This window comes from Leopardus geoffroyi, chromosome C1 (genome assembly GCF_018350155.1).
Source record: "Leopardus geoffroyi isolate Oge1 chromosome C1, O.geoffroyi_Oge1_pat1.0, whole genome shotgun sequence".
Lineage (NCBI taxonomy): Eukaryota > Metazoa > Chordata > Mammalia > Carnivora > Felidae > Leopardus > Leopardus geoffroyi.
Genome location: NC_059328.1, coordinates 162,518,335 through 162,535,763, shown reverse-complemented (window position 1 = coordinate 162,535,763; position 17,429 = coordinate 162,518,335). Strand labels below are relative to the sequence as shown.

At 34.6% G+C, this 17,429-nt stretch overlaps 1 protein-coding gene across 1 annotated transcript in view; it reads left to right on the top strand.

Annotated features, from left to right (window-relative positions):
* Window positions 1-17,429, top strand: part of SP3 (Sp3 transcription factor) — a 60,695-nt gene that overhangs the window by 40,579 nt on the left and 2,687 nt on the right. Inside the window, exons 5-6 of the mRNA XM_045480238.1 lie at window positions 10,055-10,247; window positions 15,656-15,852. Of these exons, the coding sequence (XP_045336194.1) occupies window positions 10,055-10,247; window positions 15,656-15,852 (390 nt within the window). The remainder of the gene's footprint in view (window positions 1-10,054; window positions 10,248-15,655; window positions 15,853-17,429) is intronic.

The window sequence follows — 17,429 nt, the reverse complement described above, 5'->3', positions numbered from 1 at the left end:
CTTCCTCTTGTAAAACTGAAACTGTATCCATTTCCCATCTTCCCTCTCCCTAGTGCTTAGCAACCACCTTTCTACTTTGTTTCTGTGATTTTGACTACTTTAGATACTTCATATTAGTCGAATCATACAGCATTTGTTCTTCTGTGAATGGCTTATTTCACTTAGCATATAATGTTTTCAAGTTTATCCATGTTGTAGCATGTGACAGGATTTCCTTTTCTTTTTTTTTTTTTTTTTTGTAAGGCTGTACAATATTCCATTGTAGGTATATACAACATTTTCTTTATCCTCCCCAGATTTTAAAAGTCACATTAATTTCATTTGATCAAACTACAGTTAAAGACATATATTCATATGTAGGGAAGCTAACTTACTTAAGCTACTTTTCCTGGGAACTAACCCCGGTAGAGAACCGATTTTTAGCAATAGTTGGAGTATGTTTTGCATAATTTTTTTTCCTTGTGTTCTGACTCTATCCGTTTTTGATTATGTGACTTCTAACTACTTGAAACTACTAATGTTTGTTTTCTTATCTATTAAGTAGAGGAATATATATTAAGTGCTTACAGTAGTGTCTGAACAAGGAGTAAATCTTAAGTGTTATTTGATAGAACGCTGCTCCCTTTAACAGAGACTTAATATTTTACTGTTTACAGTATATATTTGTGGTATGGTTATAAAGTGAAGTCTTCTATAAGGCATATTAGAAAATCAGTTATTTCTAATTATGTTTACATTTGTGTGTGTGTGTATCTGATAAAAGCTTCTATTGTCTATATTTACTAGGATGAATAATCCTATTGTATAATCTCTACTTGGGTAGAAAAGCTTTGAAGATGATTCTGAAAACTGCTATAAAAAAGAGAAGGGGAGGATTTGAAAAAGATTAGTAGAGATGAAAGATTAATTTTAAGTAGGGGGAAGGGAGCAGTCATAGAAGAATAATCTAGGTTTAGAGAGATAGGATTTGTGGGAAAGAGATTGCTTCATGTTAAAGCACAGATAATATATGTACATATATTTTGTTTAAAATAGGTAAAGGAATAAAGTTTGGTTTTAAAGCTTTCCCCTAAAGTGTTAATTTCTTTTGATTAGACTAGCACAGTTATATTTCTAGGAATCAATGTCTGGAGTTTAGAACTAGCTCCTTGAAAGAAAAATTGGAAAAAGAGACTTGGTAGCTCTCACATATCCTTAGGAATCTGAATAATTATGAATGTGAAAATCTAATTAAAATAATATATGAGATCTTGTAGGATTATCCTATAATTCTGTTCAGGTGATTTTTTTTTTTTTTTTTTTTATGGCAGGTGAAACTGATTAAAGGGAAAATGTAAATAAAACTTTAGAATCAAATGAAATAATTTCATCAGAGCTTAAAAAATTGAAGGCAGAATATGAAAGCCTTTGATAAGAACAACAAAAATCCTAATGATATACTATTGATAAAGGAGAATATCTCATTTTATCAACAGTATGGTAATTCATATTTATCTAGTATTATTTATTTAAATTAAATATGCATATTCCAGACTCGATAAACCAGTTAAGAATGTATCTTAAATATTCTATTAGCTCTGTTGATAAATAGTCTTAGGAGGAAGCGTTTAGCATTTTCTGGTAATATTTTTAATAGAAATCTGTTCATGTCCTAGGTTATTAATGCCTGACTAATATTGATTATACATACAGATTACCACTGGTGCCTTCGTTGATTCCATGTCAGCTCTGTTTGTGTTACATATGATATGCCTGCTCACTCTCTCTCTCTTTTTACATGCTTTTAGCACGATGCTGCATATTGCTATTTATATATCCTTGAATTGAATGAATTTATATTTTCTGATTTTAACTAAATAACCTTTAAAGTGGACAAGTGTCTTTAATATCCACGTAAAGAAGCCATGCATTGACTAGCAAAGAAAATGAAGTTATCACTGAACACCCAAGAAAATGGCAGAGTAGTCACTTTCTCTCTGCTATTGATAACATTGAATCTTGCCCTAAATATTTTGTTGTGGCATTATCTAATATTGAGCTATTGTAATTAACAATAAAATTAAAATTGTTAATCTCTTACATGTATTTGTTTTCTAATATTTTATAGTCAATTAGAGTGTATATGCTTAATATTTATGGGGTGCATATTCACAGCTTTACTAATAGTGCCAATCAAAGATTTGGAGACCACTGGCTGGCTTTATCTTCCTAATCCACAAAAGCAGCCAAACTTTCTTTCCTCCTTCCTTCCTTTCTCTTTCTCTTTTTCTCCCTCCCTCCCTCCCTCCCTCCCTTCCTTCCTATTTTGTTTTATTATGGTAGGCCATGAAAACAACCATAAACGTGAGACAGTACTGCCATATACCAAGCCAGATGAAAAGGAAATTTAAACATTTTGAGGTAGAGAGTAAATATAATTTTAAAAATAGTGCCATTGAGGCACCTGGGCTTAGTTGGTTAAGCCTTCAACTCCTGATTTTGGCTCTGGTTATGATCTCGGGGTTTGTGAGTTCTAGCCCTTGGGATTCTCTCTCTCTCTCTCCCCCCCCCCCCCCCCGCTCTCTCTCTCAAAATAAATAAATAAACTTTTAAAAAAAGTGCTGTTTATTTTAACATTCTTTTTTTTTTTTAATGTTTGAGAGAAAGAGAAAGCGTTGCACATGTGCACCAGCAGGGAGAGGCAGAGAGAGAGAGGGGAATAGAGAGAGAATCCCAAGCAGGCTCCATGCTGTCAGTGCAGAGCCTGGCGTGGGGCTTGATCCCACCAACCATGAGATCATGACCTGAACTAAAATCAACAGTCAGATGCTTAACCAGCTGAGCCACCCAGGCACCCCTCTTTGAGAATTTCTATTTATATTGCTTCAATTTTATTTTTTGCATTTAAACTTGTTTTTTCTTATGTACCGAAAGTCCTTTCAAATAAGCACATTTGTTTTTTTAAGCATATTCATTTTTTATATTGTTAGTATATATTAATACATGTATTTGCTACTAGACATGTTAAATCTGCCTTTGTTGGCTAGCTTAGGAACTTCAGTGACATTCTTAGAATGCTTGCTTTCCCAGCATAACTCTTGGGAAGTGTCGTATGTACTTGTTTGCAATTCATCTTTCATTCTTTCAATCTACTGTAGGCAGGATTGTGTCCTAACTTCTCTACTGCAACAGTTTTTGTCAAGATCACCAGTGAATACCACATTTTTACATCCAAAAGTCATTTCTCAGTCTTCATTTTACCTGACTCATCAAGCACTGACACCTATGATTATGTTCTTGAAATGACTGCTTCACTTGCTTTCTGGACACTAGTTTCCTCGTGTCTCTGGCTGGTTCCTTTTAGTCTCCTCTACTTGTGAACGTTGAAGTGCCCAGGGTTTCCTTTTGTCTGTATTCCATTCCAAGTCACTCTCAATAATCAGCTGTATATGCTGATGGATGTCCAAATTTATATCTGCAGGGCATGCTTTTGCCTGAACCCCAGAGCCATCAACTGCCTGATGAGCAACATCATTTGGTTATTTCATAGGCACCTCCAAACTTTCATATCCAAAAATGGGGGCCTGATTGGCACCCTTCTCCCACAATCTCTTCACTTTCCAGTCTACCCTATCTCAGTTAATGGCAGCTCCATCTCTTTTATTACACAGCACAAAAACCTTAGAACTGTCTTTAACTCCTTTCTTGTTCTCACACCTCACAAAAAACCTGTTAGTAATTAACAGGTTGTTAGCAAATGTCATGGACTCTACCTGACTGGCCAGTCCTTACTACTTCCTCAATAACACCTTAATTTTAGGCCACTATCATCTTTTGCTTTGGTAATTATATATTAGCTCCCTAATTTAATTAGTTTCCCTACTTATGCCCTTGTTCCCAACAGTCTCTTTAATGCAGCATCCAGAGTGATACTGAATTTATTTTAGTAAGATGTAATTTAAATTATATCACCCTTCTACTCCTAATGCCTTGGTGGCTTCCCTCACTCTGAATGAAATGTAAAGTCCTTATAATGGTCTATGAGGTAATACGCAATGTGTAACATCATATATGATCATCTCTCCTCCTCTTCCACATTTTTACTTTGTGATTTTATCTCTTACTACACTTTCTCCATATTCATTTCATTCTACCCACACAGGCCTCTTTGCTTTTCCTTGAATACACCAAACATGCATCCAACTTGCTTTTCCTTCTGCCCAGAATACTTTCTTCCACCTTGCTCAGTCCTTTGCCTCCAGGCAGTTTTCTCTGACTCCTCTATTTAAAACAGCTAGTAGGGGCGCCTGGGTGGCGCAGTCGGTTAAGCGTCCGACTTCAGCCGGGTCACGATCTCGCGGTCCGTGAGTTCGAGCCCCGCGTCAGGCTCTGGGCTAATGGCTCAGAGCCTGGAGCCTGTTTCCGATTCTGTGTCTCCCTCTCTCTCTGCCCCTGCCCCGTTCATGCTCTCTCTCTGTCCCAAAAATAAATAAAGGTTGAAAAACAAACAAACAAAAAAAAAATTAAAAAAAAAAAAAAACGCTAGTATTTCACTCCTTTCACTTCCTGCTCTCTTTACCATTCTCATTACACTTTATCACCTAAAATGCTGTGTATTTACTTAATTGTTCTGTCTTCTCGCAACTAAATAGGAAACTTGATGAAGGTAACTGTTGTATTAACTGTTTATCCTTAGAACCTACAACAGTGCCTGGCACATTATTGTCACTCACATACTTGTTAAGTGAATAATATTATATTCTAAACTTCAGTTTATGGGCTTAATTTTTAGAGCACACTCATCTCTTAAAGGTTTTGTTTTGTTTTGTTTTGTTTTAAATTCCTATGTTGGGGAAAGGTGTTAGTTGATTATAAGGAACTAGAGATGAAGACGCAACAAAAGAAGCTGATTGACACAGAATTCCTAAGTAATCTATAGATTACTCAAAAAAAATTTTATTTAGAATAATATTTATATTGAAGTATAATACACATTCAGAAAAATGTAAAATCATATGTGTGTACCTTGATGAATTTTTATAGAATGAACACCTAGGAAAAATTACCCAGATCAAAATATAGGACATTATGAACAAACCAGCAATCTCCTTAGACCCAGTTATTACCCCTTTTTAAAGATAGGCAGTCACCGTAGAGTAGTTTTACTTGTTTTAAGCTTTATATAAAAATAGAATTTCTAGAGAGACAGAGAAAAAATGTGAGCCTTTTGTTTTAAATTATGTTTGTGACATTCATTCTGTTGCATATAGGTTGTTAATTTTCATTGTTCTAACACATTTAACTGTATAGAATGAATATATTATGATTTATTTTCCATTCTAATACTGGTGGACATTGGAATTGTTTCATTTAGGGTGAATTTTTAGTGTATGCATTTCTGTTGGAGTGAAATTGCTTGGGTTATAGGGTATGCATAGGTTTAGTTTAGAAGATGTGGTCAAAAGCTTTTCTAAAATTATACCGATTTATACACCCACTAGCAGTGTGGGAGAGTTTTAGTTATTCCACTACTTTGCCAACAGTTGGCCTGGTCTGTTTTGAATGTTAGCCATTGTGGTGGTATGATACCTCATTGTGATTTTGCTTTTTATTTTCCTGATACCTAATAATATTGGGTACTTCTTCATACTTGTATGGTCTATTTTGATGGATTATTACTTCCCTTTCCTCTGAGCCTTACAAATAGATTTCTAAGAATGATTAGGTACCACATGTAAGACGTTAATAGGGCACAGTAAAAAATATTTTCCTGTCGTCTACACTCAGCTATTGAGGAAGATGTAACCTTGACTGCCTAGTACTGGAGACTTATTTTTAAGGTGTCTGTAATTAAAATGATATGCAGTTAGCAAAGGGGAATTATTTCCAATTTATTGGATTAATTAATTTTATCATTAAGATTCTAAAATACCCCAGATTGCGTATGAACAAGTGGAGTGATTTAAAAATTGGTGTAACACATTTTGGGCAATTAATCTATTATTTTCAGTGAACACTTAGTGGTCCTGTCCCTATGAAATGACTTTTAATCTTATAAAAAAAACACTTCTCTTTATGTATTATTTGCAGATAGAAGGAGCATAGAGAAGCAGAGGGCAAAGTCTCTCCAGATAGATTATTGCCTATATTGGAAGTTACTCCTTAGGGAAGTTTTTGTTCATTTAGTCAGATTGTATTTTCTGAGCACTTTGGAGTGAAGCACTCAATATCTAAAGGGATGTATGAGCCAATAAATATAATTCTACCATAAGTATATATAAAAGAGATGACATTTGAAGTAGCCTTTAAGGATAAATAGAGGTTAGTTTGATGAAAAAGGAAAAGAGATAGAAAACAGTCCAGGCAAGATGCACACACAAGTGAGTGACATTGAGAGAGGGCATGTATTCTGAAAATGGTGAGAATTTCAGTGTTTTTTTTTTTTTTTTTAATTGTTTGTTTATTTTGAGGGAGAGAGTGCAAGTGGAAGAGGGGTAGAAAGAGAATCCCAAGCAGGCTCCCACTGATGTGTGTGGGGCTTGATCCCACGAGCTGTGAGATGATGACCTGAACCAAAATCAAGAGTCGGATGCTTAACCCACTGAGCCACCCAGGAGCCCTGAGAATTTCAGTGTTTTTAATAGTGAGGTTTGGAAGACCAGGTTGGGGCCAGGTTGAGAACATTCTTGAATACCAAGTTAATGAGTGTGGTCTTTATACTGTAGAAAATAGAGAATTAGTGTAAGTATGGTTATCAGGAAGGTGATGTCCTTAGATTTTTATTTAAGAAGAACATTTTAGAGGCTGTGGAGAAGATGGATTAGCAAAAGAGGAAGATGAGAGGCTGGGAATGGACTGACAGGACTCAGCTAGAGCTGATAGTCCGAAAAATTAGGTGACTTGTAATGCTGTCAACTAAAGGAGATGCCAGGAGAAGGTTGGTTGGTGGACAAGATGGGTTCAATTTACATGTGAAGTTTTTTTTGCTTGTGCTGTATTCAGATTCAGTAAGAAAGGACACTAAATTGTGAGTATTTATGTCCACGACACAATGTTTAAACGTATTTTGTAGGTTCCAGTAAGAGAACTAGCAATGGGGGGCAGGAACGTGCTATATAATATCTTCATTCCCTCAGTCAAGTTGCATTTCATTCTTGCCCTCTCTCATCAGTTGCTTTTTTTTTCTTCTCTTTGGTGTCTTCAAGTCTTCTGTCTCTCTAGACTGCTTTATCCATCCTTGATATTAGTATTTTGTCCTCCTTTTTACCTGCTGCCTCATCACAAATAATGTAAGATGAGCAGCTTTAAAAACATGTGATAAACTGCCTCATGTGTGGACTTCAAACTTACTCTACTCTGGATATGTGGTATCCATGTACTGTGTCTTTTCTTTAACTTACAAAGCTAGTATTATGCAATATTTGTACAAGTACTTATGTATCTGGTCATAGTGATACAGATGGACATCAGATTATAAAGGAACAGAAGTCAATACACATTTATGTTTTGTATTTGGAGGAATTTTATATATAGTGTAATTCTTCATCTTTTCACTGAGCAAATAGAAACCAATTTTCCTTCAATTTTCTAGCCATCGAATTCTCTCTGCATCTGGAGTCTAGCATTGTTCACAGCACATAGCAGCTAATTACTTATGGGATGAACGAATGTGCTTGTAGAGGGAGTTGTGGCTGTGCTCCATCAGCTGAACTTGTAGGTTCTATGGGTCATCATCCCCTCCTCACTTTTTAGGGGTTTCAAAATCCTGTATTTTCAACCAGTCTCTCTGTAATAGATCTTTCTCATAAGCATTTAAACATGTTCAAGTTTTTTGTGTCTTTAAAAGTAAAACGAAACACTCCCTCCCCTTAATTCTCCTCTCTGGTCCTCTCAAGCTTCTATTGCCATATTTTTGTCTCTCTCTTAAACCAGACTTCTTGAAAAACTTATCTGTACTTGTTATTAAACACATTTCCACTTCTTGCCCACTTTCTTAGTTTCTTTCTTAACTCACTTGCAGTATTTGATGTTGACCACTTCCTTTCTTTCTTGAAACACATTCTTTCATTGATGTAGCACATTTTCCTGGATACTAATTTCCTTTGCAGGTTCCTCCTCTTTTGCCTGTTCCCTAGATGTTTGTATTCATCACTGGCTACTTTTTTTCTCATCCTCTTTATAGTCGTGGAGTGATCTAACCTACTTCTTTGGAAAGACTCCCATCACTGTATATATACCGATAATTTCTGTATCTCCAGCACTTGCCTCTATTTTGAGCTCCAAAGGTATAGGTCCTGCTTCTGTACTCGTTCAGACTCCATGGTCTTGAACCTTGAACTCATTAACTGTCCTTCTTTAATTCTACTTGGTCTTTCTCCAGTATTTCCTATTTTGATGAATGGCACTGCTCTCTACTCTGTTGCCCATGCCATGCTTCCCTTTCTTCCTGCTTTCCCCCCCGATACTTTGTTGTGGTTATCCTGATAAAATAAACTAGTTTTACACTGTTTGAGGTGTTTTTCTTGGTTGTTGGTTATACATTCTAGTTTTCATTAGTTTAAATTCAGCAGTTACAAGACACATTTGATTTTTTTTTAATTTTTTTTTTTTCAACGTTTATTTATTTTTGGGACAGAGAGAGACAGAGCATGAACGGGGGAGGGGCAGAGAGAGAGGGAGACACAGAACCGGAAACAGGCTCCAGGCTCTGAGCCATCAGCCCAGAGCCCGACGCGGGGCTCGAACTCACGGATCGCGAGATCGTGACCTGGCTGAAGTCGGACGCTTAACCGACTGCGCCACCCAGGCGCCCCCATTTGATTTTTTTAAAACTATTTTTGCCCCAATTATTAGTGACTAATTTGGATTTAAAATAATAATTTTCCATTAAGATTTTTAGTTTACTACATAAATCAGAATAAAAATCTGTGAGAATTTGCTTTACCGAAGATGGTTATATTCAGTGTTTGTTTTAAATCCTGTATTGTTTCTTTAAAAAAAGTTTTCTGAGATGAAAAACCTCTTCGTTTTCATGTAGAAAATGATATTGTATCATTATCGATATAAAGATGTTTGGCTCTGCTGAGAAAATGACACAACTTCCTGCCATGTCCATTCTTCCTTACCATTGCCTCCTCATTTAGTTTCCCAATCTGGTTTGTAATAAAACTCCTTGAAAATAGAAACGGTCTCTCATATTTCTGTCTCCTTCCATAGTGACATTGTGGCCATTATAGATATTTTAGTAATGATGACTTAATTTAAAGGTTAGATTTGTGAGTAACAGTTTCAAGTGAATGATCCCTTCTTTTGCATTCACATAGTACCTATTGATAGGAACGATTGATATAGGCTGTGAAGGGTTTTAGAATTTGCTCCAATCTGAATTGACTGTTGGATTTATTGATTAGCTGAACGAGTATATAATTGAAGTTTCAGATTGCTTGTGATTTAGCCTTAGCTTGCTTAAAAAAAAAGTCTGTCTTTCTTTCTTTCTTTCTTCTTTCTTTCTTTCTTTCTTTCTTTCTTTCTTTCTTTCTTTCTAATTTACATCCAAGTTAGTTAGCATATGTAGTGCAATAATCATTTCAGGAGTAGATTCCAATGATTCATCCCCTGTGTATAACACCTAGTACTACAAGTGTCCTCCTTTTAATGCCCCTTACCCATTTAACCCATCCCCCCACCCACAACCCCTCCAGCAACCCTGTTTGTTCCCTGTATTTGAGTCTCTTATGTTTTGTCCCCCATCCTGTTTTTACATTATCTTTGCTTCCCTTCCCTTATGTTCATCTGTTTTGTATCTTAAATTCCACATATGAAAATTACCTTTCTTAATAAATCTTTTAAAAAGCAAGCTCTCATGCTGGCTTTATTCTCTTTTTGGCTGAATTCCTTTGATATTTAGAGTAAGATAGAAATGAGAACCAATGATTATGTTTAGGACCAATGGTTATGTTCCATAGACATGATTTTTGACTTTTACATAGTATTCACTTTACCTTAGAGAGGCTCACATCTCATGCTTTTTGGGCCAGTGGGCTGCTTCTCATCTGTATTTGCTTTTTTTCTTTAGATATTAGGATCAAGGAAGAAGAACCTGATCCTGAAGAGTGGCAGCTCAGTGGTGATTCTACATTGAATACCAATGATCTAACACACTTAAGAGTGCAGGTGGTAGATGAAGAAGGGGACCAACAACATCAAGAAGGAAAAAGACTTCGAAGGGTAGCTTGCACCTGTCCCAACTGTAAAGAAGGTGGTGGGAGGTATGCACACATGAAACATACTCTTTTTTTTAACACTGCTAATATCATCACCTTAATTTTTGAAATACTGCATGCGGTATCACTTAATTATGGGAAATTTCTCATTACATGATCATTTTGTGTGTATGTCTGTATGAGTGTGGCAGAAAAAGTTAGGGGACAAAATATATAAGATAGAATTTTCAGATCAAAGTGCCTTTTTTAAAACTAAAGTTACTTAATTTGCCTTAAAAAGAAATGTAACAGATGCCATTTAACAGGCCCATATGAGAAATTAGCCTATTTGCAAACCAGCAATGAGATTTGCCTAAATACAGATAAAGAGTTGATTTTTAGCTTGAGAATGGCAGTTATATAAAAATAAGTTCAGAAATAGTTGATAAGCATAAACATTTTCTATTTTCAACAGAAATGAATAATAAGCCTTAATGATGGAATTTTTTTAAGAAAGTGGAACTGTAGTATTTTAATTCTGTACTTTAAAAAAATAAATGTTAAGACAGAATAACATGACAGGAAAAACTCAAAACAGATCACTGATTATATTAAATGTGGATGGATTAAGCTTAGTAAGTAAGACCTTGAAACTCAGATTGTATTTTAAAAACAAAATCCAGCCTTATGTTAATTATAGGGAGCATCTCAGATAAATTGGCACAGGAATGTTGAAGGGGTGGAAAAAGATTTATTAGGCAAATGTTAACAAGAAAACTTGGATAGCAGTGTTACTGTCAGACAATGAAGGATCAGGGTGAAAATCATCACATGGTTAAATAGGGGTAGGTTTCTTAATAATACGAAGTTTTCACCAAAGGAGATTTAATAGTTACGATACTTTCCCCCCATAACATTGAAATATATAGAGAGCAGAAAGTGATACGACTTTTAATGACATACTAATCAAATCCCTAGTCATAGTGAAAAGCCTTAACACATCTCTCTCAGAAATATGCCATAAATAGACAAAATATACTATTAACACACTTAATGAGCTTAAGCTAATAGAAATAGAGCCTATCTGCCTTCGAGTTGGTGTCATTAGTTGATTTGTACATTGGCCAGCCCATTCACAATGATGGTAACAATGACTAATAACTGCTAACATTGAGGGCTTACTGAGTTTTAGATGTTAGAAAGTCTTATAAATGAGGCACAGAGAGGTTGAATGATTCTTAAGAGCAACATGCAGCTGGGATTTGGACCCAGTTTCTTATTCCAGAGCATTAACCACTAAACTGTACTTCCTACCTCTTGAGTGGATATCAGATCCTTAGGTATTTTTATTTACTGGGTAATTATTTGTTTGAAATATTATTTATTCTTTGACATGTTTTGGCCAATTTAAATAAGTTTGGTTAGACAATAACTTTTCTGAAATTTACTCTCCTTTTTAGAGGAACTTTAAAGATAAATTTGTTCGTGAAAGTCCAATCTAATTGAGGGTCAAGATCTGGCCTATATTTTACTTAACGCATTTTCTTGAAAATGAACTTCCTTTAGATTTGTATTTATTAAACTAATATGTGCTCATAAAAATTCAGAAATCTAGAAGAATATTAAAACAATACCAAACTTCTACCCCATGTCAGGATAACCATTATAACATTTTTGTATATATCCTTTCAGACTTCACATATCTTTTAAAGTGGAATCATTCTCACTGTTTACGTGTCTGCTCTTATTTTGAAAATTTTTGTGACCATATTTCCAAGTCTGTATAGAGTCTACATCAAGTTTTTAATGGCTGTTAATACTGTTGTATGGATGCGTAAGAATTTAACATCTTTTTTGAGAGTTTATTGCTGTCATTCTAATCTTACACATACATTTTTGCACCTTTGTCTGATTACTTCATCACTGTAAGTTGGCAGAAGTGAAATTGTTGGATGGAAGGGAATTGTCTGCTTTTCTATCTGTTTCAAGTTATACTCCTACCAGTGGTGTATGAAAGTATCTGCTTTCCCACACCCTTGCCAACAATGGATTTCATCATTTTTTTAATACCTTTTAAAGTCTGGTATGAAAAATAATTCCTCATTATTATTTCATTTAGTATATTTTTTGTTACATTGTGAGATTGAACATTTTTTGGTGTGTTATTTTACCATTTTAAGATTTCTTTTGTGAATTGTCTTTTGTGAATCTGTTAATTCGTGTGTTTAACCGTCATATGTGCAGATATTTTTTCCTAGTTTTACATTGCCTTTCAACTTTGTCAGTGGTTTGTATAATGCATTGTTATACAAGTAAAAGAAGAGTTCCACCACTTAAAACTTTGCAAACTTTGTTTTATGCACAAAAGTTTTAGCGAATCAGTCTTTATGAAATACCTTAAAAAAAAAGACTTATTTTTTCTAGAACTTTTGTGAGTTCGTTTTTTAAAATTATTCTAAGCAATCAAAATGGAAGTTCTTAAGAAAAAAAAACTGTTGCTTCTTAGAGCTCATTTGAACAAACTTCAACTGATATATACATGACAGGCAAAATTGTATCATTGATAGTTGTTGCATCTAATTAGTAGAAGCATAGCATATAGTAAATCCAGAGCATTCTAAAGGGTTCTGCAAAGGTGAGGTGGGCAGTACTTTAAACATTTTAGAATATTGGCCTTTTTTCCTTCAGCTATATTCTTAAAAATACACATATATCAAGTGGAATATTCAGAGAACAAAATTTTGTTTACCTTCTTGAGCAAGGTGTAAAATATAGTTAAATATTGAAAAATTGTATTCATCTGGGCATTTAACCAATATTTATTAAGCAGAACCAGCCCTCAGAAACTTTTTACTCTAGTGGAAGAGGCAGTTAATTTTAATAAAGTAGAATAAATTCTAAAAGCATTATTGTTATGTGGGGTTTGTGTGGATTAAACATCAGTCCATATTTTAAAAATTAAGTTATTTTGCAAAATCTGTCAGCAATTTCAGTTGGTGTCTCATTTCTTCCATTCCAAGCAAAAGAAAGTACTTGATTTACTTCACTTTTCTTAATTCCCATACTGAGAATTTAGCATTATTTATTGTGTCACTCTGTCTTGGCATTGTTAAACTATTGAGAACAAGTTTAGGCAATTAGGAATAGAAACTCAAAGTTGTTTGTTTTTTCTAGGTGGTATAGGTGTTAGTGGTTTGATTACGTAAATCAAGAAGAAAACTTACGACTAAATCTTTTATTATTACCTTTATATTTATTTGTTGAGAAAGTTCTTTTCCTTCACATCACGTGTCATAAATCCATATTTAACATATCTAGATCTTATCTTGAATAAAATTTCCTTTTTAAATAGAAATTTGGACCCGGGTGTTAGGCTTTTCCCTTAAATTAAATATATTTGTGTGCATCCTGTCCCCATCTTACCCACCCCCCCCCACCCCCCCGATGCCTGTCCCATTTTCAAATAGTATTTCTCATTTTCTTATAATTCAGTTGAAAATACCTCTCCCGGGCTCTTTGGTTCTTTGAGAACCCAGATTTGTTGCTGTAATTTGTTACAATCTTGTGCTTTGTTAGTGCTCTCAAGCTAAATTTTGCTTAGTTAGTAAAGTATTTAGCACTTTTGAGTTTATAAAAGCACATGGATTCACCTGAGTGGTACACTTAGCATAGAGGCAAGAAGTCATGAGTACAAGAGTGAACTGAATTGGGTTCTCTGTGAAATTGCTATGGTGAACACAATATGTGAAATTGGTTTGTACACCAATAACCACAAACATTAGTCTTTTTTCTTAGGGCTGTGTAAGAATAAAATAAATTTTAAAAACTAAATTAAATGAAATGTTGGCTTTGGTTAATACTTTGGCATTGCAGGTGAGCCAGAAAAACCTGTTTCACTCAACTCAGCTCTTGGAAGAGAGTTATAGAAATTGGGGGTGGACTGGAGCAGAAACTAGAATTGTGTTAGATTATGACGTCCTTGCCCTTAAGACAACAGCATGACTCCTCCTTGTCTTTACTTATGCTATTCCTCTGCCTGGAATGCCTTCCCTCCTTTCTATCTAAATCCTACCCACCTCTTCCACGAAGCCTTCTCTAACTACTGGAGCCCACATTGATGTCTCCCTGTTCAGAACACCTATGGCATCTAACAGCCAGCACTGCACCGTTTAGCACTGTTTGTCCTATGGCAATTTCACATGCTACTGAGTGTGAGTACATTAAAATATAAATGTGGGGAAATATGCATTTTTCCAGTAAAAATTGAAAAACGCTAGGTATAATATATAAAGGAGGATTTTCAGGCTTATGGACAGTTTACAGGCTATATACCTAGACTATGAGATTGGGGGAGGAGGGGAAGTCGGGGCGGGGGGTCTTAAATGTACCTTTTTTTAATCTCAGAAACATTGCAGAGTTTATATGATTTTGACAGTGAGTCTAAAGTGTCATGTTTTTTATAAACTCATTTATTTTTATTTAGTAACCAGCCCAATTTTTTTTTTTTTTTTTTTTTTTTTTAAGCTTGGGAAATAACACTTTCTATAGTGTTTAATACTATTTGAATATCAGTTCTGGAATCAAAAAAGTTTTCTTCTTGCTTAGGCTAAAATACCTGTGTTCATTCATCTAAGCACATATCTCCCAAACCCTGTTCTTGGTATCAAATACTGAAATGTAACAAATGTCAAATTTTATGCTGTGGAGAAACTGTATTTTATTATATCTCTGATGTGTAATTTGGGGTATCTTTGCATGGTTAATATGAAAGGAATTTTAACCATAAAGATAATTTTGATTTATATTTATTTTCTGTAGTGCTAAGGGAGCTATGACAGTAGCTTTGTCTAGATTTTTTTTTTTTTTTTTACGATTTTCTCCCAAGTCTCCGTGTATATTCAGGGTGTGGCTATACAAATAAAGGAATAAATATGCTTAAGTCATGTTAATTTAAAGTCTGCTTTAAGGTGCCTATCGTTTTTATTGTACCTGTGATTGGTTATGTAGTCATTTCTTGGTTTATTTAATTTTTAAATTAGCTGACATTGTGACTTTGAAGAGACTATTTAGTTTCTTATACCACTAGGACATGGATTGGGCCTATGCATTGAATTTGTGAATGGTTCTGACAGAATACTTAAGTAGCTTTATTTGTACAATCTTTCTTTATGAAATGTCCTTTTAAATTATATAATTCTGGAGCATGTTTACATTTGGACAGCAATCACATTAAATCTGAAGTAAAATTAATAATGTGATATTACATGTTTGAGATATACACACACACACACACACACACACACACACACACACACATTTTTTTAAATTTAAATTGATCTTAAATGGTCTTGGTTTCTGATTGACCTCATGGCGTTAACATCTTCGATTTGAAATTCAGCTTGGGAATATAGAAGTAGTAATGTTTACTTGAATATTTCCATAGAAGTATATATTATTCTCTGTGTGTTTTTTAGAGGTACCAATCTTGGAAAAAAGAAGCAACACATTTGTCATATACCAGGATGTGGTAAAGTCTATGGGAAGACCTCACATCTGAGAGCTCATCTGCGTTGGCATTCTGGGGAGCGTCCTTTTGTTTGTAACTGGATGTTCTGTGGTAAAAGATTTACTCGAAGTGATGAATTACAGAGGCACAGAAGAACACATACAGGTTACTAATATTTACTTTTAACTGAAAAAAAAAAAAAAATGACTTATAGGGCTACATAGTACTTGAAGTCCCCCCCCCCCCCCCACATCTTACTGATCTGAATCTTTTAAAATATGACTAGTTACATTCAATTTTTATCTTCAGTAATACCAATTTAAGAACAGTAATTCCAAATAAGCCAATATGGTTTATCTTGTAAAATAGCATTTTATTTTATGCAGACTTTGGTTAGCTTTTTTTTTTTATATATAGTTAGCTTTTTTTGTTTTGCTGTCACGTTGTTTAATGTCTTAAGCCACATTTATGCAATTCTTATTTATTATGTTAACCTTTTAAATTAGTTGTCTGCTTTTACTCTTGATCTGTCTTTATTTTTCTTCAACATGCTAAAGAATAATTCTTTTGTTTTCTGATAAATTGAAGTATTTTACCTTTTCTCGTTTTAGTATCTGTGAGGTAAGCAAAAAACATTTCAATGAGGAATAACCAGGGCATTATTGATGGAAGGACTCTTCTGTTTGATTGTTTTTCATGGTATTGTGGGGTTGTTACATGAAATGAGCCTAGGAGTGACTCCAACTAAATCCTAACTTAATGTATCTTAGAGTTTTCTCCTGCTACCATATAATGGTCAAGGTGTTCATCAGTCTATGCTCAACACTGAAGAATTGGAAAATATATATTTATAGTCACAATAAAGCTTAGAAGGAAGAAGCATGGTGAAATGAAAGTGTTGGTCCTAGATCTGGATTCAAATCCAGGTTCTCTGTTAGAGTAAGCAAATAAGCTGTCTCTCACTCTACTTTCACACCTTGTACATTGTCTTTAAATATATAAAATAACCTGTGAAGTATGTAGTAGTATATATATTACATGTGCTACTTATTTTCTGTCTTATTTGTCAGGTTAGACAGATGAGCTTAACCTGTTTCAAGTTGCAGCAAACAAAATAAGAAAATAGATCAAGTATACTTAGAGACAGAGATCAGTGTTACATGGGATAGTAAGACATTGTTGGGCAGTGGGCTGGGACCTTAAAGTGGCCTGGTAACAGAATTTTCCTCTGTGGAATTTGATCAGGATATAAAAAGGAATAACATAAAAGGGGACAAAAAAGTCTGTGATCAAATAAATGTGAGAAACACTGAGTTAAACAGGGTTTAGTCCAGCTACCTTCAAGGCAACACCTCTTAGGACCATTAATTGAACATTAAGAAGACTGTGCATCTCTTAAGTTGGGAGATGTAGTATGTGTAGCATTTCCCAGCCTCCTTTGATTGTTGTGCCATTTTCCATGGAGCATCTCTCAGGATTAATTCCAAAAGAAATTTTGGGAAATACCTTCCCAGAAGAATAGAATGGTATGTGAATAGAAGAGGTGAGAGACCATTTGCCATGAGTGAAGGTGAGATTCTATATAGCACATTTCTGTTAAGTAGGATTGAGCTATGTTATGGAAGTCCTTTTAAGTTAGGCAGTAGAGAATCTATTTCATAATTTGCAAGTTATTCTTATATTTCCGTACCACTTAGTGTCATGGTGAAGTTTCACACTGATACGATTTGGTATTTAAGGAA